This window comes from Scyliorhinus torazame, chromosome 10, assembly GCF_047496885.1.
Source record: "Scyliorhinus torazame isolate Kashiwa2021f chromosome 10, sScyTor2.1, whole genome shotgun sequence".
In the NCBI taxonomy this organism is placed as follows: Eukaryota; Metazoa; Chordata; class Chondrichthyes; order Carcharhiniformes; family Scyliorhinidae; genus Scyliorhinus; species Scyliorhinus torazame.
The window spans coordinates 261,650,880-261,678,777 of NC_092716.1; the positions used below are offsets into that span (position 1 = coordinate 261,650,880).

General features: G+C 48.8%; 1 protein-coding gene across 2 annotated transcripts in view; it reads left to right on the plus strand.

The window, feature by feature from the left end:
* The window catches only part of ano1a (anoctamin 1, calcium activated chloride channel a), a 235,369-nt gene extending 222,328 nt beyond the window's left edge, over window positions 1-13,041 (plus strand). For both annotated transcript variants that reach the window (XM_072466740.1, XM_072466741.1), the window contains 3 exons: window positions 5,475-5,659; window positions 6,767-6,872; window positions 9,394-13,041. In XM_072466740.1, the coding sequence (XP_072322841.1) occupies window positions 5,475-5,659; window positions 6,767-6,872; window positions 9,394-9,693 (591 nt within the window). In that variant the 3' untranslated portion in view covers window positions 9,694-13,041. The remainder of the gene's footprint in view (window positions 1-5,474; window positions 5,660-6,766; window positions 6,873-9,393) is intronic.
* Window positions 13,042-27,898: the final 14,857 nt, after the last annotated feature.

A 27,898-nucleotide genomic window follows, 5' to 3' on the forward strand; every position in this document is an offset into this window, starting at 1 on the left:
CTCCCCTCTTTGTCTGTGTGTGTATAGAGGGTGGAGGTGAGTTGGGGGGGTTAAGGAATTGCTAATAATTAACCAGTTTTACTTGCTGCCTATTTATAGTTATTATTATTAATAAAAATTGACTTTAAATTTACAAACCAGGTGACTGCAGTTATTGGCCAGCCAGACACTTTCGCTATTTTCTAGGAATTCATAGTTAATTTAAATTGTATAGGGACTCTGGGTCAAGTGGGCTGGAATTGACCGTGCACTAGCCCAGATTGTCGGAACAATGTGTGGACCAGGAACGAGCTGCACATGCGCAGTCTACAATTTTTACATTTTGTGGGCCCAGCGCACAGGAAGGCAAACAGCACAAAAACCCGGGTCATGGAGAGCCGGGACCGTAGCACTGCAAATATCCCAGGCAGGGGACAGGCCAAGGTCCCAAAAGAGAAGTGCAGAGAGGACTCGGGGATAGGAAAAGGTCCCAGTTCAGTTAGGTGGAGAAGAGCCGGAAGACAGGCTCCAAACAGGAAATGGGCTGCAGGTAGTAGGCCTGAAGTGAAGAGCGCCCAGAAGAGACCCTGAAGACTCGAGGCAGCCAAAGGTTGGTGACTTCACGCTGTGGGCTGCTGGGGCAAAACTACCTGTTTGGAACAGGGGGGTGTCTGCTCGGCACAGCCGAAGAGCTAAAGTTGTGCTTATGAGTTGGTGTTTGAGTGCATACAGTCCAGGGAAGGGAATCTGAGGAGATGACATTGCAATGGCCCTCCAAGGTGGGCCATTGCAATGCCATGCAAGTTTGAGTCACTTTTCTCCAAGTCCATAAGACCATAAAATATCGGAGCATTATTTGGCCATTCGGCCCATTGAGTCTGCTCTGCCATTCAATCATGGCTGATATGTTTCTCATCATTTTCTCCTACCCTCTTCCCGTAACCCCATATCTCCTTATTAATCCAGAACCTATCTATCTCTGTCTTAAAGACACTCAAGTGACCTTTGTCAGATTTTTGAAGATGAAGACTGGAATCCCAAATGGAAGAATCAGGGTTTCAGTGAGTTTGCCTCTGCTGACGTCTTGAGTGGATTGTTGAGGAATCCATGGATCAGTCATGGTTGCATCTGCCATTTATTTTGCAGTGTGATATGTTTGACCACAGTTTGCCTGTTAATTCACATGTACCTCCTTGCACTGAAATCTAGAGTATAAGATGGATATTGTAAATTGTTTTTCTTTCTGAATTTGTATAATGAAGTTTATTCTTGTTTGTTCAAAATCCATGGAATCTTGTTGCTTTATTCACTGAACAAGTGTCTTGAATCTCAAACGTTGTCTGTGTTTAAACACAATGTTATTGTTCCCTAACTGGATCTTAGCAAAACCTGGAAGTCTATTCTCGGATCACGATACCATGCGCAACGTTCTTCCCTGCCCCCCCCACCCCCCTCCGCTGTGCCTCGCTACCCCTCCACTGCGCCTCGCTCTTCACTGCTCCCCCTCCGCTCTTCCCCGCTCTTCCCTGCCCCCCTCTGCTCATCCCCGCTCCCCCTCCGCTCTACCCCGCTACCCCTCCGCTGCGCCCCGCTCATCCCCGCTCTTCCCCGCTCCCTCTTCACTGCGTCTCGCTCTTCCCCGCTCCTCCTCCGCTGCGCCTCGCTCTTCCCCGCTCCTCCTCCACTGCGTCTCGCTCTTCCCTGCTCCTCCGCTGCGCCTCGCTCTTCCCCGCTTCACCTCTGCTGCGCCTCGCTCTTCCCCGCTCCTCCTCCGCTGCGCCTCGCTCTTCCCCGCTCCTCCGCTGCGCCTCGCTCTTCCCCGCTCCTCCGCTGCGCCTCGCTCTTCCCCGCTCCTCCGCTGCGCCTCGCTCTTCCCCGCTCCTCCTCCGCCTCGCCTCGCTCCTCCCCGCTCCCCCTCTGCTCTTCCCCGTTCCCCCTCCGCTGCGCCTTGCTCTTCCCCGTTCCCCCTCCGCTGCGCCTTTCTCTTCCCCGCTCCCCCTCCGCTGCGCCTTGCTCTTCCCCGCTCCCCCTCCGCTGCGCCTTGCTCTTCCCTCCTCCTCCGCTGCGCCTCGCTCTTCCCCGCTCCTCCTCCGCTGCGCCTCGCTCTTCCCCGCTCCACCTCCGCTGCGCCTCGCTCTTCCCCGCTCCACCTCCGCTGCGCCTCGCTCTTCCCCGCTCCCCCTCAGCTGCGCCTCACTCTTCCCCGCTCCCCCTCCGCTGCGTCTCGCTCTTCCCCGCTCCCCCTCCGCTGCGTCTCGCTCTTCCCCGCTCCCCCTCCGCTGCGTCACGCTTTTCCCTGTACACTCTCCGCTGCGGCTCGCTCTTCCCTGATCCCCCTCCGCTGCGCCTCGCTCTTCCCCGATCCCCCTCAGCTGCACCTCGCTCTTCCGCGCTCACCTTCCGCTGCGCCTCGCTCTTCCCCAATCCCCCCCCGCTGCGCCTCGATCTTCCCCGCTCCCCCTCCGTTGCGCCTCGCTCTTCCCCAAAACCCCTCCACTCTTCCCCGCTCCCCCTCCGCTGCGCCTCACTCTTCCCCGCACCCCCTCCGCTGCGCCTCGCTCTTCCGCGCTCACCTTCCGCTGCACCTCGCTCTTCCCCGCTCCCCCTCCGCTGCGCCTCGCTCTTCCCCGCTCCCCCTCCGCTGCGCCTCGCTCTTCCCCGCTCCCCCTCCGCTGCGCCTCGCTCTTCCGCGCTCACCTTCCGCTGCGCCTCGCTCTTCCGCGCTCCCCTTCCGCTGCGCCTCGCTCTTCCGCGCTCACCTTCCGCTGCGCCTCGCTCTTCCGCGCTCACCTTCCGCTGCGCCTCGCTCTTCCGCGCTCACCTTCCGCTGCGCCTCGCTCTTCCGCGCTCACCTTCCGCTGCGCCTCGCTCTTCCGCGCTCACCTTCCGCTGCGCCTCGCTCTTCCGCGCTCACCTTCCGCTGCGCCTCGCTCTTCCGCGCTCACCTTCCGCTGCGCCTCGCTCTTCCGCGCTCACCTTCCGCTGCGCCTCGCTCTTCCGCGCTCACCTTCCGCTGCGCCTCGCTCTTCCGCGCTCACCTTCCGCTGCGCCTCGCTCTTCCGCGCTCACCTTCCGCTGCGCCTCGCTCTTCCGCGCTCACCTTCCGCTGCGCCTCGCTCTTCCGCGCTCACCTTCCGCTGCGCCTCGCTCTTCCGCGCTCACCTTCCGCTGCGCCTCGCTCTTCCGCGCTCACCTTCCGCTGCGCCTCGCTCTTCCGCGCTCACCTTCCGCTGCGCCTCGCTCTTCCGCGCTCACCTTCCGCTGCGCCTCGCTCTTCCGCGCTCACCTTCCGCTGCGCCTCGCTCTTCCGCGCTCACCTTCCGCTGCGCCTCGCTCTTCCGCGCTCACCTTCCGCTGCGCCTCGCTCTTCCGCGCTCACCTTCCGCTGCGCCTCGCTCTTCCGCGCTCACCTTCCGCTGCGCCTCGCTCTTCCGCGCTCACCTTCCGCTGCGCCTCGCTCTTCCGCGCTCACCTTCCGCTGCGCCTCGCTCTTCCGCGCTCACCTTCCGCTGCGCCTCGCTCTTCCGCGCTCACCTTCCGCTGCGCCTCGCTCTTCCGCGCTCACCTTCCGCTGCGCCTCGCTCTTCCGCGCTCACCTTCCGCTGCGCCTCGCTCTTCCGCGCTCACCTTCCGCTGCGCCTCGCTCTTCCCCAATGCCCCTCCGCTGCGCCTCGATCTTCCACGCTCCCCTTCCGCTGCGTCTCGCTCTTCCCCGCTCCCCCACCGCTGCGTCTCGCTTTTCCCTGTACACTCTCCGCTGCATCTCGCTCTTCCCCGCTCCCCCTCCGCTGCGACTCGCTTTTCCTTGTACACTCTCCGATGCGGCTCGCTCTTACCCACTACCCCTCCGCTGCGTTTCGCTTTTCCTTGTACACTCTCCGCTGCGGCTCGCTCTTCCCCGCTCCCCCTCCGCTGCGCCACGCTCTTACCCACTCCCCCTCCGCTGCGTCTCGCTTTTCCCTGTACACTCTCCACTGCGGCTCGCTCTTCCCCGCTCCCCCTCCGCTGCGCCTCGCTCTTCTCCGCTCCCTCTCCGCTGCGCCTCGCTCTTCTCCGCTCCCTCTCCGCTGCGCCTCGCTCTTCCCCGCTCCCTCTCCGCTGCGCCTCGCTCTTCCCCGCTCCCCCTCCGCTGCGCCTCGCTCTTCCCCGCTCCCTCTCCGCTGCGCCTCGCTCTTCCCCGCTCCCCCTCCGCTGCGCCTCGCTCTTCCCCGCTCCCCCTCCGCTGCGCCTCGCTCTTCCCCCCTCCGCTGCGCCTCGCTCTTCCCCACTCCCCCTCCGCTGCGACCCGCTCTTCCCCGCTCCCCCTCCGCTGCGACCCGCTCTTCCCCGCTCCCCCTCCGCTGCGCCTCGCTCTTCCCCGCTCCCCCTCCGCTGCGCCTCGCTCTTCCCCGCTCCCCCTCTGCTGCGACCCGCTCTTCCCCGCTCCCCTCAGCTGCATCTGCTCTTCCCCGCTCCCCCTCCGCTGCGTCTGCTCTTCCCCGCTCCCCCCGCTGTGACGCGCTCTCCCCCGCCCCCCTCTGCTGCGTCTCGCTCTTCCCCACTGTATAAAGTTATCACGATAACCTTGGTTGAAAACCCAACTGGTTTTTATTTCCATATCAAGGCTGAACTATATTGATGAGAAGACAATGTGGCAGGTAGATTACCTTGTGAAATTAGCTGATATTTTATTTCTTGCCAAGTTATAAATGTTGGCTAAACTCCTCTTTGACTACCAGGATAGGCTGATATTTAGTCACCAAATCTTGTGTAAATTTTGGCTGTGCAAAAATATCAAAATCTGGCTTAATAAATAGCAAAATATTTCATTTTTTAAATTGAGTCCTGGGACGTTGGCTTCGCCAGGATTTATTTGCGAACATGGTGTTGAGCTGCCGCATTGAACTGCTGCATCCATGTGGTGTAGGGATGCCTCGTGTTGTCAGTTTATTCTTCCGAGATTTGATTTGGTATCATCAAAGCCAAGTTGTGTGCTCACATGTGGCTAGAGATTTCACCAAACGATAAGGAATGTAACAGAAGTAGATCATATGGATTCTCAAACTTGCACAGCCATTCAATACTATTGTAGCTGATGGTCTGTCTCAATTCCGCATTCCCACCCACTCGATTCTCTGCGCGGTCAAAAATCAATGCGTCTCAACCTTGAACATGCTCAAGATTGGCTCCTCCACAACAGTCTGAGACACAGAGGATTCGCAACGGAGTGCAGAAGATTCTCCTCGTCTTGGTCCTAAATGATTAACTTCCTGAGACTGTCCATGATTCCTCGTGCAGCTTACCTGTGGCGTTTGAATTCTGGAGTCCATATTGACGATTTATGTTTAAGTACTCCCGGTCATTTTGGTCTTTCCATATTATTGTGCCTGGTTCATCATGAATTTAAAAGAAAGGGTTTTTCCTCCGTCTATCTTCATTCATTCAGTTTTCATTTCCCCCTTTTTTTTTTACCATCGCAAAACCGCAGCAGTCAATTTTTCATTTTCATTGTGCAGGCATTTGTGATCTCTTTCACCTCTGGCTTCATTCCACGCCTCGTCTTCATGTACTTGTACAGCCCAGACAACACACTGCACGGGTTCACCAATAATACATTGTCCTACTTCAATGTCAGCCACTTCGAGCAAGGATCAGAGCCATATGAACCAATGGCACTCGGATACAAGGTTGAGATTTGCAGGTAGAATTTCTCTTGTTACTCTGACTTCTTGAGGGCTAAATTTTCCTTTTGCAATTCTCATCTTGAAACGGAAATACTACAAAATTCTACCGCTGAACATAATAAAGCAGAAGTAATCATTAACTCGACAATCGGAACTATTATTTTTTTTAATATTGGTCAACGGTACTACTTGCTTTAAACATTAGCTGTGTGTCGGGCAAATGCAATTAAAGCAGCTGAAACTTAACTTGGCTTTGTATAAAGGATAATGAAACAGTTGTGTTAGAATGCTGATCATAATACTTGGGCAATCTGTGAATTTACTAAACCTTGGTTATTTGTTTGCTGCAGGCTAGCTCAAAAACTGCTCTCAATATAATTTGAAAACTGGGTCACTAATGTTCTTTAAGGGCATCTGGCGCACCTCGCTCATCTAGCCTGCCTGAGACTCCTGTCTATACCATGCAGTGCATTATTTTAAGCGATTGGCCCTTGATATTCTCTAATGTGATCTATCAAGCCAATCGGTTGACTGCTCGCTCCCATCTCTGAGCAACTGCAATGGACAATAGTTTTGTCGCTTTTATTATTTCTTGTGAACAGATTTCGAGTTAATTAAACAATTTGTCCAATTTGACCATTTAATCCAAGCCACTGGATCAAAAGAAACTGATCCAATTTTCTGCCTCGTACAAGTGGGCTGATGCATTCCGTCTGATATGAAAGATGCTCATTCTGACTGGACTGAAGTCCCAGTTTAAGGCACAGATGTGCAGTTCAAAGAAAGTGATAATTGTAAATGATATTCAAATCTAGATGACCAATATTTATGAATTAATTTCCTAAAAACAAATTGTAATTGTTAGAAATAGAATCATCAAAATAATCACTTTTATCCTTTCGTTCTAACCTGCTCAATTATGTGATGATTTATGTCAGAGAATGCATACTGTGTGATTTACTCACAACTAAATCCGATGAAACCAGTTCCTTTATTAATAAAATCCCAAAATATTCTCTAAATGGTTAGATCTTTACTGTTATCAAGAATATAGTCGTTAAGCAACATTCTCAACACATCACCTTACCGTTCAGTATTTGACGTTTAAAATTGCATCTTTATAGGTACAAAGACTACAGAGAACCTCCATGGTCTCCTGAGGCGTATGACCTGTCAAAGGAATTCTGGTCTGTCCTGGCAGCCAGATTGGCTTTTGTCATCATTTTCCAGGTAAGTTGTCTTAAACTCTCCCCCTGTTGGTTGATCACTGTCGGTGCCGGACTCTTGGACTGAACCCCAAGTTTTCCTTCCATAATGGAAGTGAGAGTGGAAGTTCCAGGGGAGTTGGCCTTAACCATCCAGTCTTCTCAAGACTGGGACGAGGTGCCAGAGGACTGGGAAATTGCAAATGCTTGCCCTGGTTCAAAAAAGGTTGCAAGGATAAGCCCAGCAATTACAGAGCAGTCAGTTTAACTTCAGTGGTGGGCAAGCTTCAATTATTCGGGATACAATTGGCAGTCACGTGGAAAAATGTGGGTTGATTAGGAAGCCAACATGGATTTCTAAAGAGGAAATCATGTTTAACTGACTTGCTGGAGTTTTTTGAGGAGGTAACAAAGGGCCAATGAGGGCAATTTTGTTGATGTGATGTACATGGACTTACAAAAGGCATTTAATACAGTGCCACACAACATACTTGTGAGAAGAGGTATCGTTCGTGGAATAAAAGGGACAGTAGCAGCATGGATACAAAATTGGTGGAGTAATAGCCATCAGAGTATAATGGTCAATGGATATTTTTCAGGCTGGAGGAAGGTTTGGGATGTGTTTCCCCAAAGGTTGGTATTGGGACCCTTGCTTTTCCTGATGTATATTAATGATCTAGATCTTGGTGTGCAAGAGATAATTTTGGTGTGCAGGAGATAATTTCAAAGTTTGCAGATAATACAAAACTTGGGAAGTATTATAAACTGTGAAGAGGACCGTGTAGAACTTCAAAAGAACATAGTCAAGTTGGAGGAGTGGGCAGAGAGGTGGCAGATGAAGTTTTAATGCAGAGAAGTGGGAGGTGGTGCATTTTGGTAAGAAGAACTTGGAGAGACAATATAAAATAAAAGGTAAAATCTTTAAATGGATGCAGGAGCTGGGTGTATTTGTGCCTCGATCATTGAAGGTGACAGGACAGGCGGAGAATGCAGTTAATAAAGCAGATAGTATTCTGGATTTTATTAATAGGGGGACAGCGTCCAAAAGCAAAGAGGTTATGCTGAATTGATACAAGACACTAGTTATACCTCAGCTGGAGGATTGTGTTCAGTTTTGGGTGCCACACAAGGTGGTGCAGTGGTTAGCACTGCTGCATCACTGCATCGAGGTCCCAGGTTCGATCCCAGCTCTGGGTGACTGTCCGGAGTTTGCACATTCTTCCCGTGTTTGCATGGGTTTCACCCCCTCAACTCAAAGATGTGCAGAGTAGGAGGATTGGCAACGCTAAATTGCTGCTTAATTGGAAAAAATGAATTGGGCACACTAAATTCTTTTTTTAAAGTTTTGGGTGCCAGACTAGGAAGGATGTGAACACTTTGGAGAGAGTGCAGAAGATGCTTTCAAGGATGGTCCCGGGGTGAGAAACCTAGTCTATGAGAATAGAATGGAGAGGTTGGGACTGTTCTCCTTGGAGAGAAGGAGGCTAAGAGGAGATTTGAAAGAGGTGTTAAAAATCATGAGGGTGCCGGATAGAGTAGACCGGGATAAACCGTTTCCACTCGTAAAAGGATCAAGAACGAGATGGCACAGATTTAGAAACAATTTGCAAAAGGAGCAATTGTCAGGTGAGAGAAAACTCTGGAAGGCACTGACTGGAAGTGCGGTGGAGACGGGTTTGATTGAGGCATTCGAGAGGGCAGGGATACGGAGAAAAGGCAGGGGAACGGCACTAACTCATGATGCTGGTTTGTAGAGCTGGTACAAACAGGATGGGCCGAATGGCCTCCTGCAGCGTAACAATTCTGTGAGCGGTGATGGGGCTGGTGTGATGATCCTGTCGTGTTGGGTGTTCTGCTGCACAAATGATCCAACACGGCTGTAGATGGTACAACTCTGTTTTATTGTCTTAACATCGGTTACAACTAACTGCTGGCTTGGGTATGTGCTTCACCAGCTAACCTGTGGACCCAGCCCTATCACTATCTTAGTGAGGCACTCAGCACATGGGCTATGTCTGAGTGGCACGCTGTGAGCTCTGTGCTCTGAGCTATCTCCTGGTAGAATGAGCGGGAACTGTGGTGTTCCCTGGTTTATAGTGCGTGTGCTCTCACTGGTGATTGGCTGCGATGTTATGTGTGTGCTGGTTGGTCCAACTGCCTGTCCATCAGGGTGTGTGTGATCGCTCCATGATATGCTGATGTGGATATCATGACAAATCCCAGCTGCAGATTTGTGGAAAGAAGAGAGGAAGTTGTGAAATTTAGAATGAAGTAAAAGAGGGCTTTGCCTTTTGTCCTAACTCATTGCCCGAGTAATTAAAAACTAATCCCATTCTCCTGTATCATCATTTTCTTCAAATATCTATGTCACAGTTCTTGCTGACCCTGTGGCAAAGTTCTCAATTTTTGAGCTGAAATTAATGGAGGTGTACAAGTCTATTTTCCGATCTCTCTCTGATCCTCTCAAGCCGTGTAATATTACTGCCCTTGGTGTCAGCACTCTTTCCTGTACAGTTTCACTAACTATTACTCTTGTGTCTTTACAGAACCTAGTTATGTTTATGAGTGACTTTGTGGACTGGATGATTCCAGACATTCCAAAGGAAATCAGTGAGCGCATGTCCAAAGAAAAGTCTTTATTGGTGGATCTCTTCCTGAAAGAAGAGCAGACCAAAATGCACATAGTGGAGGTACTGGAGGTACTTTCTTCCCAAGAGAAAGAGAGGACAGAGGAAAACATTGATGATAGCCCCAAGGAAAATGAAGAGGAACCAGTCGCAAACTGCACGGACGGCGTAGCTTCTTCCCGCTCCCAGCTTATAAATGCAGGGCCGGAAGTTATTTAGAAACTGACGCTTTAAAGTAAACCTAAGTTTCTTTAGTTGGGGCATTCCACAATATGGCAAGGTGTCACTTTAAAAGGAGCTGCAAATATTTGATCTGTACTAGCTGCACCTTTGGCAGACGGCTCCAGTTTTGCTGCTGTTCATGTTGCCATTTTGAAAATGTTGATGCAAGAACTGTTTCCTTTACAGATGAGGTGGACCACGATTTGACTGTTTAAAAAATAGTTATATTTTTACACACCATGTAATGCAGGGAGTGGCACAGTTTTGTATTCCAAAGGAATGCCTTTTCTTTCAGATATTTTCCATTTCAGAAGTAACACTACAAGCTTGGTCGTTAGCTTGGGAAAGAATTATGGTGATGATGGCAACAGTTTCCTTTTTGAGCTTTTTTTTTGCCACAATTGAAATTAACTTTTTTTTTAATTCTAAATATTTATGGTTTAATTAGTCATTGAGTCTCCCGATTGTTTTGTTTTTTGTAGCTGTTTGGGTAAAGGCAGATGCCAACTCTTCCTCCCCCATACCGTCCCAATTTAAAATGTTTTATTCTGTTTGTCTAGTTGAAATTTTGAACAAGCAAAACAACTTCAAAAGTAAGATTGCCATCGGTTAAGAACACACCGCTTGCATTATGAAAGGGATGTCTGTTTAGGATGACGTGGTTTCGAGGGAAGCAAATGTGGGAAAAGCAATAGTAATCAGGAATTTGTAAATTATTGTTGTAGAAGAGGATTGCATTGATCCAAAAACAGTTACGGCGCTTGCGATATCGGCCAAGCTAATCTGTGCACATTATCCTACTGGTAGTTTGAGCATTTATGTAAGCAATGGAAAATCCTGGAATATCTTCTGCAACAACACTGTCCTTTTGGCTTAATCCATTTTAGCATCTTAACCTGGGCGTATAGAAGCTGCCCCACATTGGTTAGTGGTACAAAGGAGCCAGCTAGCTTGGTGGTGGCAGTGCTCGTCAAAGCCAGGATGTTTTAGAAACACAATTTCTTTTTTGGGGTAATGAACTTGCCATCTGATGGTTTTCACAAAGGGGACCTTAGTAGATGATTTCAACTGTGTAGATAGCTTCAAATTATGCACCTTAACTTTTATAAATGTCTGATTGACACACAAACCATTTACTAACTTGAGTAGATAGGTTACTAGCATTCAATGATATGATTGGCTGAATAAAGGTGGAGTCCCAAATTCTGAGAATTGTTTCTTCCCAAAAAAATAGTGGGGACACGTTTTAGGATCCCATTTCAAACGGAGACCGGCTGCTGGTCTGATACAGGAAACTAAATTGTTTAAAGCAAAACACTCTCCTTTCATTCTTTGATGGACAAAGACACATGGATGGGAGGTTTGTCTCTCTCTTTCCTTCTGTCACTCTTTCTCTTAACTTCCTCCCTCTCTCTCTCTCTCTCTCTGAAGATCACTAATAAAGAGCAAGCTGGCAGTGCTGTTACCTCCCCACGCCTCACCATTGTGCAGTAAAGCTGTAGGCCCCAAATTAGTCAAGTGTCATTTCAGATTTCATAAAAGCTACTTTTTGTCTGTTCAAAATCGACACGCATTTCACATTTTTATTTTGAAAATTAGCAACTTCTAAATAGCGAGCCCTTTGCGTTTTAACTCTTGTCTCGTAAATGGATTATAACTAAAAATATAGCCTCAAAGCGGACCATTATTCATCTTAACGGTGATTTTCACTATGTAGAGGGTTGCCACTTGTAACACTGTAGCTCAGCTGTGTGGAACTTCCGGTTTCTCCATGTTTATATCGCTCTTCTGTCTGGAGTCTGGTGCAGAAGCCTGCCTATCTGTGATCCACCTCTATAGTGCAATTTCTAATTGGTCATTAAACATTTTACCAATGGAATTCCTGGTGACACAGCCACCTTCCCCACAAGCCAGTCACTAGAGGTACCTTGTAACGTTTAACACCCACTTTTCCTTATGGATAAACACCTTCTTTAAATCAATAAATATTATTTTAAATGAATGCCCGATTTGGCCTTCCCCTGCTCACAGTGAGTTTTGTGATTTTTCACAAGCAGACCGAGGCCCTGATGGACCATAATTAATATATTTGGTTGCTCCAGACCTAGAAACACGGTAAATAGCTCACTGGACAATGCATCTTCCCATAATCTTGGAAGTACAAATAAACCTCTACTAGATCCAGATTTAAAAGTAATAGATAAAATTGTACATTCTTATAATCAAAAGGAAAGATGCAATTCAGCATAAAAATCGAATTTGCACGAATTGGGTTGACTGCTTCCATAATTCCTGTAGCTTCTTCAGCAGATTTTTGGGAACAGCTTCTTGCATAATGTTGTCTTGGAATTCTATTTTCTCTTCACAAAGGGGAATAGGTGATAGACTTCCTGAGAGGATCTCTGGATTATTGGAACATGTCCTCCAGCATCGAAACAGTCTGTTAAGGATTATCTGCTTCAAACGAGTTCAGAAAGACCGAGTTTACACCAAGCTAGACAAAGGAGGGAATGGTTTTGAAATTGTGGCTTCCTTTTGTCTGTCTCGGAGAACGTACTTCAAACCTGCCTGCAAGCTTTAAATCACTTCGCCATCTTGTCATGCAAGGCATTCATTTCAATTGTCCCAGTAAAGTGGATTTAATCTCCATTCATTTCCAAACACAAGATGGTACACATACTAGCGGGCTGACAATTAAGCATCAAACAGCTTTGGTTTTGAGTTCAGCTGGCAGCCATGCAGAATAGACTGAGACGATGTGTGCATTGCACAACTGGGTTAGTAGCAGTTAGCAGCATCAGTCCCACGCCAGATAGCCTTTGCTGTCCAAGATTTACGACTTGGGCTTTGCCCATCCTGAACGCTTGGCATAGCATCAGCTTGTACTGCCCACTGTTGGGTACAGTCCAGATGCAACCTCCTTCTTATTCTGACCATGACGAAAGATCCATTCATTTTGTACTGCTGCAGACATCATTTTGAACAAAACCACAATTGTGCCTTGAATGTCTATAGGTCAGAAAATGGGAGCTACTTTTTACACTTCATTTCCCTGGTTCTCTCTATTTGACTGTCCTGTTCAACTGTGGTTCTTTTCGCTGATTGAAAGTTGTTTGTTTTGCTTTCGTTCCCTTTCTTCCCCCATCCACAACTAAACCAGGTAACGTTTACGGGGGAGCATTTCTCTCTGGTTCTTTTGAAGCAATTTCTTTGCACTAAAACCCAGAAGGGGAACTCTCTCGATGTGTAGCACGTGTGTTGAATCGATTTTCAGTGCATAATTTTGCTGTCAATGAAGCAAATGTCTTCCACCTTAAACCATGTCTTTATTTGAGGCTGTTTCAGGGGTTGGGGGGGGGGGGGGGGGGGGGGGGTTGGGGTTGGGGGGGGGGGGAGAAATGAGCATGTCCAAAATGATAAAAATATGAAGAAAGCATTAATCGACCCAAAATTAAACAAGTCCAAATGGTGAACGGAGTGTTCAAAACAGCAACATCCAGCAATTGGCAGGATTTCTATTTTAGAAAAAGGAAGAAATTGCCTTAAATTACATTTTGATTTTTCTGATGGAAATTGCCAAACTAATGTCCAAGAATATCAATGCGATAAGTCAACCGGACGTCATGTGAAAAGTGGGATCTGTTTGAGAATGCACTAAAGGATGTTACAAATAGCATTTCTCCCCTGCATATCAGTGCACAGTTTGAAGGACTGCAAGTCCATGGTTAAAATGTACTGTTTTAAATCTATTTATGTGTCCTTTTTAAGCAATATTTTGAAGCGTCTTATGAAAAAAAAGAGGAGGACTTTAAAAGTTCTGCGGAGTACTGTAAAAGGGGAGGATTAATAAACTGTGATCACAAAACTGCTCACTAAGTGTAAAACTTGGAATAGAAGTTTGGATGCCAGCTCACTGTTCCGATATAGGCTGTAGATTCTGATTTACATTCTGCATTGCTTTGCAAATAGTTCATAAAACAAAGAACTGAGACCAGAGAATCCTTAACTTCTAGACCATCTTTCTGAAAGTGATGTTCCTCCCAGTTATGTTTTGTTTGAACCTATTTCTCTTTATTAAGGACTACAGTTGGGACATGGTTACTGAAATGTGCACCTTTCATATTTTACTCCTACAAACTTTACTCTTTTGCATACAACTTTATTTGGATTGGTTCCTTAGTGCCCACGCTAGATTTTGGAAGGAAAATAAATAAATCTGGTCATTCTTTAAACAAAATTCTGAATACTTTGTGTACTGAAAATTTGTTTCCAGTTCAGTTTGCATGTGTGTGTTAACTGTACGACCTGCGTAAGTATGCATCGATAATTGTAGAAATGGAGGGAACCACGTAATATCTCCGAATTCTGAAAGTCTCTCATTCTGTTAAAATATTTTTGTTTAAACTATTCATGGTCCTAAAAAGATTGTCACGCACTCTCATTGGTAGCTCGATTTGTAATCCGAAATTTGATGTGTTGAAATGACATCCTATCACAGAAGCACAAATGTACATTAACCCAATATACATTGATAGTGGACAATTTGTTACCATGTCCCAAAACTGTTCCTGACATCAGTGTACTAATAATGTAACCAATTCTATTGTAAGGAAGTCGGCTTATGAGCAAATATTTTCTTATCCTGGTCCATTCTATTTGGCAGGATTCCACTGTAGTGGTACTCTAATTATGTTGACTTATATTATCTTTATACAACTATACAAAACAATACTATGAATAATGAAAATATGCTAGAACAAATAAAGTTCAATTTTAGGGTTTTTAATCTAAGATGTCCTTAATCCTGTTCTGTATTGTTGCACATCTTGTATAAACACTTTGTATTCACTTTGCCCCCTCCGTAGGACATGTGCTTAATGATGTGACACAAGGCGGAATGCAATCTAGCCCATCTCAGCAGCTAGGCCCATTTAATCATGGAAGAAGCTACCAGCACCAGCCTTCATTCCCATGGAGCTGAAGGCAATAGAGAGCTGCCAGTCTCTGGCCAGGAACTGGCAGACATCCCCTTCCCGGGGATCCTAAATCCCAGGAAAGACCCGGTGCTGTCCAGTTCAGTGCCTCTTGGACTTCCCACATGGAAATGACACTGGTATCCCACATGTTAAATTTCACCTAACCTGGCTTAACCCATTCTCCAGTTATAATTTATTTATCCTTGAGGTTTATCCCTCTCTTCCTATCAACCCCCACTTACAAATCGAATCAGCCATCAGCTCAACAAGGGAAAAACCATTGTCCCTTCAAAGATTTAATTCTTTGTTTGTGAAATGGCCCCTCTCTCCACAGTCGGACAGTATTTCCTCCCGCAGTCCAAAGATGTGCACGTTAGGTGGATTAGCCATGCTAAATTGCCCCTAAGTGTCCAAAAGTTAGGTTAGGTGGGGTTATAAGGATGGGAGCGGAGTGGCCCATGGTAGGGTGCTCTTTCAGAGGTTTGCTGCAGACTCGATGGGCCAAATGGCCTCCTCCTGCACTGTAGGAATTCTATGGTTTGAAATATGCATTTGCGGGATTCTCCTGGCTCCAGGGACCCAAAGCTGCTCCATGGAGACCTCGCCAAGGTGCCGTTCAGTAATTTAACCTGAGGGTCACCACCACCCCTCCGGTGAGGGACAAGATTGAGAAGGCGGGACCTTCATTAATGATCTCATCCTGCTGTTGGTGTTGCTCCGCATCACGAACCAGCCGTCCAGCTAACTGACCTCAGCATGGTTCAAGAAGGAAGATCCAGAATTTTCATCCAATAACAGTGAAGAAATAGCAATTATAGTCAGGGTGGTGTGTGACTTGGAGGTGAACATTGAGGTGCAGTTCCCCCTCTATCAAGTTCTAAAACTGCCTTGTTTGACATTGATTTTGACTTGGACCATAAGACATAGGAGCAGAATTAGGCCACTCGGCCCATCGAGTCTGCTCCGCCATTCAATCATGGCTGATATTTTCTCATCCCCATTCTCCTGCCTTCTCCCCATAACCCCGATCCCCTTATTGATCAAGAACCTATCTACCTCTCTTAAAGACACTCTGTGATTTGGCCTCCACAGCCTTCTGTGGCAAAGAGTTCCACAGATTCACCACCCTCTGGCTAAAGAAATTCCTCCTCCTCTCTGTTGTAAAGGATTGTTGTCCATTTAGTCTGAGATTGTGCCCTCTGGACTTGAATGGAAGGTATCAGTTGAAAAAGGCACAGATCAGACTGGTTAAGAATAGCAGATTATCCACATTACATATATTATGAGCCACGGTATTGCCCTAGATATTTTCTCATACAGGTGCACTAGACACTTCCGTAAGCATTTGAGGTGTCAGGAACTGCCGGTGCTACTCCATTGATAGCTAGTAGCATTACCCAGGAAGTTGGCTGTGGTATGAAATGGACATTCTTTACAGATATACAGATTCAATTTATTCAAAATGGAACTACAAAATTGGGTTGGCACAGTCGTTAGCACTGCTGCCTCGCAGCACCAGGGACCTGGGTTCGATTCTGACCTCGGTTGACTCTGTGCAGAGTTTGCACGTTCTCCCAGTGTCTGCCTTGGTTTCCTCCCACAGTCCCAAGATGTGCAGGTTAGGTGGATTAGCCATGCTCAACTGCCCCTGGATGGGGTTACGGGGATACAAACAAACAACAAAGAACAAAGAAATGTACAGCACAGGAACAGGCCCTTCGGCCCTCCAAGCCCGTGCCGACTATGCTGCCCGACTAAACTACAATCTCCTACACTTCCTGGGTCCGTATCCCTCTATTCCCATCCTATTCATGTATTTGTCAAGATGCCCCTTAAATGTCCCTATCGTCCCTGCTTCCACCACCTCCTCCGGTAGCGAGTTCCAGGCACCCACTACCCTCTGCGTAAAAAACTTGCCTCGTACATCTCCTCTAAACCTTGCCCCTCTCACCTTAAACCTATGCCCCCTAGTAATTGACCCCTCTACCCTGGGGAAAAGCCTCTGACTATCCACTCTGTCTATGCCCCTCATAATTTTGTAGACCTCTATCAGGTCGCCCCTCAACCTCCTTCGTTCCAGTGAGAACAAACCGAGTTTATTCAACCGCTCCTCATAGCTAATGCCCTCCATACCAGGCAACATTCTGGTAAATCTCTTCTGCACCCTCTCGAAAGCCTCCACATCCTTCTGGTAGTGTGGCGACCAGAATTGAACACTATACTCCAAGTGTAGGGTGGGGGATTGGGAATAGGTGGAGAGCTCTTTCAGAATGCCGGTGCAGACTCAATGGGCCGAATAGCCTCTTTCTGCACCGTAGGGATTCTATAAAACACACGATGCAACTCGGCTACAAGCAAATAATTAAGTTGCTTTATTTGATAATACATCAACACGCAGCAAGTACTCGCTGTTCTTAATCAAAATACTGAACAGGCAACATTTCCTTCCAGCCTGGGACACGGTGCTATTGATGGATTGACAAAGCAGAGTCTCTGACAATCCAGAGAATAGAGTTTCGAATCACATCTTCTCAATTTGAGAATTTGAATTCATTTTTTTGAACTGCAAATATTTTTTTTTTAATTGGCCTTTAGGCTTTTCGAACATAAATTGCCCTTTAGGGGAAATAAATCATTTATTCTTACCTGGTCTGGACTTTATGACTTTAACCAAAAACCAATGTGTTTTATTTAATTCTGTCGGAAATGATCAATTTGCTTCAGTTTTATGGAGAAGGGCCACCATCTTTCCAAAGGAATCAGTGGCGAAGTGGTATTGTCACTGGACTAGTAAACCAGAACCCCAGGGTAATGCTCTGGGAACCAGGGTTCAAATCCCGCCAGTGCAGATGGTGAAATTTGAATTCAATAAAAATCTGGAATTAGGTCTTCCGGTGGCGGCTATCAAGGAGTAAGTCGCACATTTGGTGGCTCCCGCTCGGGTCGGACTTTTGGACCTTTTCCCCTGATTTTCTACCGGACTTGAATTGTAAAACTGATGACCGAGGCAATTGTGTACTGAGTTCCCACATCGGTGCATGGAGAGAAGGATTAGAAGTGCTCGTAAAGGCAGGAACCGAAAGACAGAGAAGGCTCGGGCTGGAGCTGCAGCAGGAGACAGCATGGCGGAGGACCGGACCTCTGGTTTGTCGACCCAGCGGTCAACGGAGCAGCTGATGCAAGTTATTCAGGAAGGCTTTGCCAAGCAGAAACAGGACTGCTTGGTCCCGAGAAAAGAGTCAATTGAGCGGCTGGAGCTTAGATTGGAGGCCCAAGATCAGGTGATCCAGAAGGTAGAGAAGGCGCTGGCTGAGCAGGAGGAACATCAAACTGCGATGGAGGTGGGGATGCTGAGAGACCAGCAGAAGAAGCTCCTGGAGAAGGTGGAGGACCTAGAGAATAGGTCCCGCCGGCAGAACTTGAGAATCGTTGGGCTCCCGGAGGGGTCCGAAGGAGCGGACGCTGGGGCATACATCGCAGACATGTTTGAGAAGCTGCTGGGGGATGGGGCATTCTCCCGGCCCATGGAGGTGGACAGGGCTCACAGAGCACTCGCGAGGATGCCGCGAATGGGAGACCCCCCCCCACCCCCGAGGGCAATGGTGGTGAGATTCCGCAGGTACTTGGATAAGGAGCGCATTCTACAGTGGGCCAAGCAGACACGGAGCTGTAAGTGGGACAACAGTATCCTGCGGGTTTACCAAGACCCGAGTGTGGAGGTGGCCAGGAGAAGACCAGGCTTCAACCAGATTAGGTCGGTCCTTTTTAAGAAAAAGGTGAAGTTCGGACTGTTGTATCGGGCCCGTCTCTGGGTCACGTCCGAGGAACAGCACTTTTATTTCGAGTCGCCTGAGGACGCGCTGGGCTTTGCAAAAAGGAAAGGACTGGTGGTGGACTGAGAACTTTTGGACTTTGCTGCAACATTCTTGGTTTGTTTGTTTTTTTGTTTGTTTTTCTGTTCTTTTAAAAAAAAGTTTCTCGTTTTTCGTTTTGTGGAAGCTGTTTGTAGTGCCTTTTGCATTGATTTGGGACCAGCGGTAGAGCTGAGTGAGTTTCATTTGCACTGTTGGGGGATGGAGGTGTGCTTGTTTAGATCTTGGTGTTTTTCTGTCGGGCAATTGTGTGGGGATTGTTTGATGTTGGAGTATGTTAGTATGAGCGGGGGTGGGGTGAGGAGGGAACAATAGGTGGGAGACTATCCGGCACCAGGGATGGGGGCCACCAAGCTAGCTGGGCGGGCTAGCCCACGGAAGTGCGGTGGGGGGTGTGCATATGTTCGGTTTATTAAAGGGGTTGGGTTACAGAGTGGTGTTACTGGGGGGGGGGGCTAAATGTTCTGCTGATGAGGGAGGGACTTGGGCTAAGGGACAGAGAGGAGGTTGGGGGCGGAGGCTGCCTGGGGGCGGACCGGTGGAGGCACGGAGCATGGGCTGGAGGCGGGCCCAAAAACAGGGATGGCTGATAAGCGAAGGGGGGGCAAATGAGCCCCCCCCCCCCCCAACTAGGCTGATCACCTGGAATGTTTGAGGGTTAAATGGGCCGGTCAAGAGGGCACGTGTGTTCGTGCATCTTAGGGGACTGAAGGCGGACGTGGTAATGTTGCAGGAGACGCACATTCTGACCAGATTAGATTGAGGAAAGGCTGGGTCAGTCAGGTCTTTCACTCGGGACTAGACTCAAAGATTAGAGGGGTCGCGATCCTGACCGATAAGCGGGTGGTGTTTGAGGCGGGTAGAATAGTCTCGGATGTGGGATGTCGGTACATTATGGTCAGTGTGAAACTGGAGAGGGTGCAGGTGGTATTAGTAATGATGTATGCACCAAATTGGGATGATGTGGAGTTTATAAAGAGGATGCTGGGGAAGATACTGGACCTGGACTCGCACAAGTTGGTCATGGGAGGGGACTTCAACACAATTATTGACCCTGGCTTGGACCGGTCAAGCTCAAACACTGGCAGGGTGCCAGCAATGGCAAAGGAACTAAGAGGGTTCATGGAGCTGATAGGGGGGTGGGGGCTAGATCCATGGAGATTTGGGCAGTCGAGGGTGAAGGAGTTCTCCTTCTAGTCACACGTGCATGAAGTGTAATCCCGGATTGATTTCTTTATTTTGACCAAGTCTTACTGGCAGGGGTGGTGGACATGGGGTACTCGGCGATCACAATCTCAGACCATGCTCCTCACTGGGTTGACCTGCAGGTTAGTAAAGTCCGTAACCAGCGCCCGCACTGGAGGTTAGATGTGGGACTTTTGGCTGACGAAGGGGTGTGCGAGCGGCTGAGGAAATGTATTCAGAGCTACCTGCAGGTCAGCGACACGGGGGAAATTTCAGCAGCGATGGTCTGGGAAGCACTGAAGGCGGTGGTCAGAGGGGAGCAGATCTTGATCCGGGCCCATAGGGAGAAGGTGGACGGGGCAGAGACTGACCGAGTGGTTAAGGAGATATTACAGATCGATAGGAGGTATGCAGAGACCCCAGAGGCAGGGCTTTTAAGGGAACGGCGGAGGCTAGAGGCGGAGTCGGGCTTGTTAACCACAGGGAGGGCGGTGGAGCAGCTGAAAGAGGCGAGGGGGGCGATCTATGAACATCGAGAGAATGCCAGCAGAATGCTTGCGCAGCAGCTTAGAAAGAGGGAGGCAGCCAGGGAGATGGGGAAATGACGGAGATGGGAACCTGGTCGGAGATTCAGCAGGGGTGAATATGGCGTTTAGGGATTTCTACAGCAGGCTGTACAGGTCGGAACGTCCCACAGGGCCGGAGGGGATGAGGCACTTCTTGGAGGGGCTGAATTTCCCAAAGGTGGACGAGGAGCTGGTGGAAGGGCTGGGGGCCCCGATCGGGTTGGAAGAGATAGCGGAGGATCTGAAGGCCATGCAGTCGGGTAAAGCCCCGGGGCCGGACGGGTACCCAGTGGAGTTTTATAAAACGTTCTCTGGGATATTGGGGCCGGTGTTGTTGAGGATGTTCAACGAGGCAAGGGAAAGATGGGTGCTGCCCCCGACGATATCACAGGCCACGATTTCGCTGATTCTGAAGCGGGACAAGAACCCGGAGCTGTGCGGGTCCTACAGGCCAATATCCCTGTTGAATGTGGATGCTAAATTGCTGGCCAAAATGTTGTCCTCCAGGATTGAGGATTGTGTTCTGGACGTTATTGGGGAGGACCAGGCGGGGTTTGTTGAAGGTAGGCAGTTGGTGGCCAATGTAAGAATGTTGTTAAATGTGACCATGATGCCCCCGGAAGGTAGTGAGGTGGAGGTAGTGATTGCAATAGATGCAGAGGGCTGTTTAGCACAGGGCTAAATCGCTGGCTTTGAAAGTAGACCAAGGCAGGCCAGCAGCGCGGTTCAATTCCCATACCAGCCTCCCCGAACAGGCGCCGGAATGTGGTGACTAGGGGCTTTTCACAGTAACTTCATTTGAAGCCTACTTGTGACAATAAGCGATTTTCATTTAATTTCATTTCAAAAGGCTTTTGGTCGGGTAGAATGAGATTATCTGTGGGAGGTACTGGGACGGTTCGGATTTGGGCGGGGCTTTATTGACTGGGTCAGGTTGCTGTATCAGGCTCGAATAGGACAACATCGGATTATTTTAGACTGCACCGGGGGCCGAGACAGGGATGCCCCCTCTCCACACTGTTGTTCGGGCTAGCTATAGAGCCGTTGGCAATTGCTCTGAGAGCCTCAAGGGACTGGTCCGGGGTGTGGGGGGGAGCACAGAGTCTCCCTCTATGCAGATGACCTGCTTCTGTATGTATCGGACCCAATAGAGGGGATGGAAGAAATCATGAGGATTCTAGGGGAATTTGGCCTGTTTTCGGGGTATGAGCTAAATATGGGGAAAAGTTAGATGTTTGCGGTCCAGGCGAGGGGACAGGAGAGGCGATTGGGGGAGCTGCCGTTTAGATTAGTAGGGGGAAGCTTTAGGCACCTAAGCATTCAAGTGGTTCGGGAATGGGACCGGCTGCATAAATTAAATCTGGCCCGACTAGTAGACCAAATGAAGGACGATTTTCGGAGATGGGACCCACTCCCGTTGTCACTGGCTGGGAGGGTGCAGACGGTGAAGATGACGGTCCTCCCGAGATTCCTGTTTGTATTTCAGTGTCTCTCCATCTTTATTCCGCGGTCCTTTTTTAAACGGGTCAACAAAGTGATCATTGGCTTTGTTTGGGCGGGCAAGACCCCGCGAGTAAGGAAGGTAATGCTGGAGCGGAGGCGGGAAGAGGGCGAGCTGGCTCTGCCAAATTTTAGTAACTATTACTGGGCGGCGAATATAGCCATGATCAGGAAGTGGGTGGTGGGGGAGGGGTCGTCAAGGGAGCGTATGGAGGTGGCTTCATGTAAGGGCACCAGTCTGTGGGCGTTGGTAACTGTGTCTCTGCCGTTCCCGCCGGCACGGTACTCCACCAGCCCAGTGGTGGTGGCTGCCCAGAGAGTCTGGGGGCAATGGAGGAGACATGTGGGAGCGGAGGGAGCATCGGCCTGGTCCCCAATCTGTAATAATCACCGGTTTGCCCCGGGAAGTATGGATGGGGCATTGCGGATATGGCGGAGAGCAGGGATTGAGAGGATGGGGGAAATGTTTATAGAGGGGAGCTTTCCGAGTATGAGGGCGCTGGAGGAGAAGTTTGGGTTGGTGAGGGGAAACAAATTCAGGTATCTGCAGGTGTGGGACTTCCTACGTAAACAGGTGTCAACCTTCCCGCTTCTACCGCTAAGGGGGATTCAGGACAGGGTAGTTTCCAGAGGGTGGGTAGGAGAAGGGAGCGTCTCGGACATTTACAAGGAACCTATGGGGTCAGAGGAGACTCAGACCGAGGAGCTGAAGCGCAAGTGGGAGGAGGAGCTGGGAGGAGAGATAGAGGATGGTCTCTGGGCGGACGCGTTGAGTAGAGTCAACGTGTCCGCAACATGTGCCAGGCTCAGCCTGATGCAATTCAAGTTCGTTCATCAGGCTCACATGACAGTGACCCGGATGAGCAGATTCTTTGGGGTGGAAAATGTGTGGGAGGACCAGCGATCCATGTCCACATGTTCTGGACATGTCCGAAGTTTAGGGGATTTTGGCAGGGATTTGCAGATGTCTTGTCCACGGTGTTAAAAATGAGGGTGGAACTGAGTCCAGAGGTGGTGATTTTCAGGGTGTCGGAAGACCCAAAGAACAAAGAAAAGTACAGCACAGGAACAGGCCCTTCGGCCCTCCAAGCCCGTGCCGACCATGCTGCCCGACTAAACTACAATCTTCTACACTTCCTGGGTCCGTATCCCTCTATTCCCATCCTATTCATGTATTTGTCAAGATGCCCCTTAAATGTCACTATCCTCCCTGCTTCCACCACCTCCTCCGGTAGCGAGTTCCAGGCACCCACTACCCTCTGTGTAAAAAAAACTTGCCTCGTACATCTACTCTAAACCTTGCCCATAGCACCTTAAACCTATGCCCCCTAGTAATTGACCCCTCTACCCTGGGGAAAAGCCTCTGACTATCCACTCTGTCTATGCCCCTCATAATTTTGTAGACCTCTATCCGGTCGCCCCTCAACCTCCGTCGTTCCATTGAGAACGAACCGAGTTTGTACAACCGCCCCTCATAGCTAATTCCCTCCATACCAGGCAACATTCTGGTAAATCTCTTCTGCACCCTCTCTAAAGCCTCCACATCCTTCTGGTAGTGTGGCGACCAGAATTGAACACTATACTCGAAGTGTGGCCTAACTAAGGTTCTATACAGCTGCAACATGACTTGCCAATTCTTATACTCACTGCCCCAGCCAATGAAGGCAAGCATGCCATATGCCTTCTTGACTACCTTCTCCACCTGTGTTGCCCCTTTCAGTGACCTGTGGACCTGTACACCTAGATCTCTCTGACTTTCAATACTCTTGAGGGTTCTACCAATCACTGTATATTCCCTACCTGCATTAGACCTTCCAAAATGCATTACCTCACATTTGTCCGAATTAAACTCCATCTACCATCTCTCCGTCTAAGCCTCCAAACAATCTAAATCCTGCTGTATCCTCTGACCGTCCTCATCGCTATCCGCAATTCCACCAACCTTTGTGTCGTCTGCAAACTTATTAATCAGACCAGTTACGTTTTCCTCCAAATCATTTATATATACTACAAACAGCAAAGGTCCCAGCACTGATCAATGCAGAACCAGGGAATCCAGGAGGAGAAAGAGGCAGATGTTCTAGCCTTTACTTCCCAGGTAGCCCGGAGACCGATACTATTAGCCTAGAGGGACTCAAAGCCCCCGAAGTCAGAGACCTGGCTATCGGACATGGCTAGCTTTCTCTGTTTGGAGAAAATTAAATTCACCGTTCGTCAACATCTTCGCGGAATATTAATCGGCAGCAGAGGGGGGGGGGGGGGGGTTAGTTTAGCTTAGAGTAGGGGGTTAATAAAGGTGGGACCTGTAAGGAAGGGAGACGGCTTTTGCACTATGTTTATAGTTTCATGTACATTGTTTATTTTGTTGTTACAATATCAAAAATACCTCAATAAAATGTTTTGGTTTTTTTAAAATCTGGAATTAAAAGTCTAAGGATGACCATGAAACCATTGTCGATTGTCGTAAAAACCCATCTGGGTCACTAATGCCCTCTAGGGAAGGAAATCTGCCGTCCTTACCTGGCCTGGTCTACATGTGACTCCAGACCCACAGCATTGTGGTTGACTTTTAGCTGCTCCCTCAAGGGCAATTAGGGATGGGCAATAAATGCTGGCACAGCCTGCGACACCCACGTCCCAGGAACAAATGTTTTTTAAAATCCAAATCCCAAGATTTGAATGAAAAAATTAAATTAGGAGGTACCCTGTAAAGCAACATGTCCACCGTGATACTGGTTCCGTTCCATGACTATTTACAGATGGACTGTCCTTTAGTCACTCTAGGTCACACCCCTGTAACTAAATAGCAAGAGGAAATGATCAGCCTAGCAACAGAATATACCAATAATGCGCTTCTAATCACGATTGTGAAACTATCCCTCCCCGTTGTTCGTACAGTGCAGGAGGAGGCCATTCAGCCCATTCTGTTTGCACCGACCCTCCAAAAGAGCACACTATCTAGGCCCACTCCCCCACCCCATCCATGCAACCACCTAACCCCAACTCACTTAGGGGCAATTTAGCATGTCCAATCCACCTAACCTGCACATCTTTGGACTGTGGGAGGAAACCGGAGCACCCGGAGGAAACCCACGCAGACACGGGGAGAACGTGCAGACTCCGCACAGACAGTGACCCAAGACGGGAATCGAACCTGGAACTCTGGTGCTGTGAAGCAACGGTGCTAGCCATTGTGCTACGCACTGCCCACATCTACAGTTTGTGAATGACTGCAGTGTCATTGCCCACTCTGAGCCAGATTTGCCAGCTGGCCTTGATCAATTCTGCTTTCAGGAAACTTGTCTTGGATGCTCCCAAAACATATTAATCCACATCTGGTCAACCATCGCCCAAGGTGCGAATTGAACCCAGTCCCTGGTGCTGTGATGCAGAAGTGCTAACCACTGTGTCAGTCTTGACCTGCCTGCAGTCTTTGCCAGTTTACAACATAATCCTCCTCCAACGCCTCTCCAGTGTCATCCAGCTGTGCGGGACTACATCCACCTGGTTCAATTCTTATCTATCTAATTGTAGCTAGAGAATCAGCATCAACGGATCCCGTTACACTTACGCAGTTATCTCTGGCATCCCCCAAAGAGTTATCCTTTGCCGCCTCGTTTTTAAAAAATTTGTATACGGGATCTAGCCGTCAATGGTTTGACCAGCATCTATTGAAGAGCTGGTTTAGCTCAGTGGGCTAGGCAGCTGGTTTGTGATGCAGAACAATGCCAGCAGCGGGGGTTCAATTCCCGTACCAGCTTACGGGGACCGGAATGTGGTGACTAGGGGCTGTTCACAGTAAATTCATTCTTGTGATTATCATAGAATTTACAGTGCAGAAGGATGCCATTCGGCCCATCGAGTCTGCACCGGCTCTTGGAAAGAGCACCCTACCCAAGCCCACACCCCCACCCTATCCCCATAACCCAGTAACCATACCCTAAGGGCAATTTTGGACACTAAGGGCAATTTATCATGGCCAATCCACCTAACCTGCACATCTTTGGACTGTGGGAGGAAACCGGAGCACCCGGAGGAAACCCACGCAGACACGGGGAGAACGTGCAGACTCCGCACAGACAGTGACCCAGTGGGGAATCGAACCTGGGACCCTGGCGCTGTGAAGCAATTGTGCTATCCACAATGCTACCGTGCTGCCTGTGATAATATAAGCTTTTTTATTTCCCATCCCTAGTTGTCCTCCAGGAGGTCGTGGTGAGCTGTCTCCTTCAACCGTTGCAGTCTTGAGGTGTAGGTACACCCACTTAGCTGTTAGAGAGGGAATTCCAGGATGTTGCCCCAGCAACAGTGAAGGAACGGTGATATATTTCCAAGTCCGGGTGCTGAGTGACTTGGAGGGGAACCAGGTATCTGCTGCTCTTGTCCTTCTAGATGGTAGTGGCTGTGGGATTGGAAGGTGCTGTTTAAGGAACCTTGGTGAGTTACTGCATCTTGTAGATGAACACAGGGCTGGCACGGTCTGTCGGTGGTGGAGGGAGTGAATGTTTGTGGAAAGAGGAGCAATCAAGCGGGCTGCTTAGTCCTAGATGTTGTTGAGTGTCTTGAGTGTTGGAACTTCACTCATCCAGACAAGTAGACAAGTATTCCATTACAATCCTGATTTGTGCCTTGTAAATGGTGGATAGGCTTTGGGGGGGGTCAGGAGGTGAGTTACATGCCGTAGGATTCCTAACCTTTGACCTGCTATGGTGGCCAGAGCATTAATATAGTTCTCATCCATACGATGCTCCTCAGTGACGCCATCCAAAAACACAACGGCCGGTATTCTCTGTCCGTCGGGATTCTCTGTTCCCATCGGCAGCGCACCCCCGCCCGTGGGTTTCCCGGTGGCGTGGGAAATCCCATTGACAAGTGGCGGGAAGATGGAATCCCACCACCAGAGAATAGCACAAGACTGAGAAACACATGGGTGGGGAACCGGAGAATCCCACACAATATTTATCACAGATGTGAAATGAAAATTTGCCATAATCCCAGATGACCATCGGCTGCTTTCCCCCTTTGAGGGGGGTGAGCTGACTGGTGGTGATTTAACCCGAGGGTCGCCACACCTCAGGCGAGGGGTAAGGTTGAGAAGGTGGGGCCTTCATGGATAACCTCAGCCTGTACGGGGATTGAACCTCCGCCATTGCCATTGCTCCACATCACAACACCAGCCGTCCAGCCACTGAACTAACCAATGGCAGGGCGACCAGCCCCACCTCACCACCACTTCTTTCAAGCTCCTCACGGTGTTTCTAAATTGTCAGATTGCTGGTATTCCACGCAGGATGAGCGGAAACCTCCTCAAATTAAATATTGGGAAAACTGAAACCATCGTGTTTGGTCCCCCACAAAGTTTATTCCCTAACGACCGACTCGACTCGACCTTTCACCTTGGCAACTGACCGAGCTTGAACTGGACTCTTCACAACTTTGGGGACATATTTGACTATGAATAAGTTTGTGAGCACATCCATGCCGTGACTAAGAGCATATACGTCCACCCCTCCCTCCCCTCATCTGTGGCTGCAATCCTCATTCGTTCTTTCGTTACCTTGAAACCTGACCATTCCAGCATCATTCTGGCCAGCCCAGTCCTACCCTTCATCAACTGATTATACCTTGTGATGTCACCCAAATACTGCCGCCCTTGTCCGACATCACACCTCGCCACCCATCACTTCTCCTCATTGACCTACATTGACTTCCAGCAAAGCAATGCCTCTATTGTTTTTAAATTCTAATCCTCATTTTCAAATCCCTCCACAGCCTCATTCCTCCCTATCTCTGTAATCTCCTCCACCCTCAACACCCTCCGAGAGATGGATGCCTTCTCAGCATCCCCAATTTTAATCATCCGCCATTAATGGCCATGCTTTCAGCTGCCGAGGCACGGAGCTCTTGCATTCCCTCCCTTAACCTCGCCACCTGTAATCCTTTTAAGACATTTCATTCCATTTGAAGACATTGATCGCCTGCCCTGATCTCTCCTTTCTGGGGCTTGGTGTCAATGTTTGTTTTAAATCATTGCTGTGAAGCACCTTAAGATGTTTTATTCCATTAATTGCACCATATGAATACTAGTCATTGTTTATCTAAT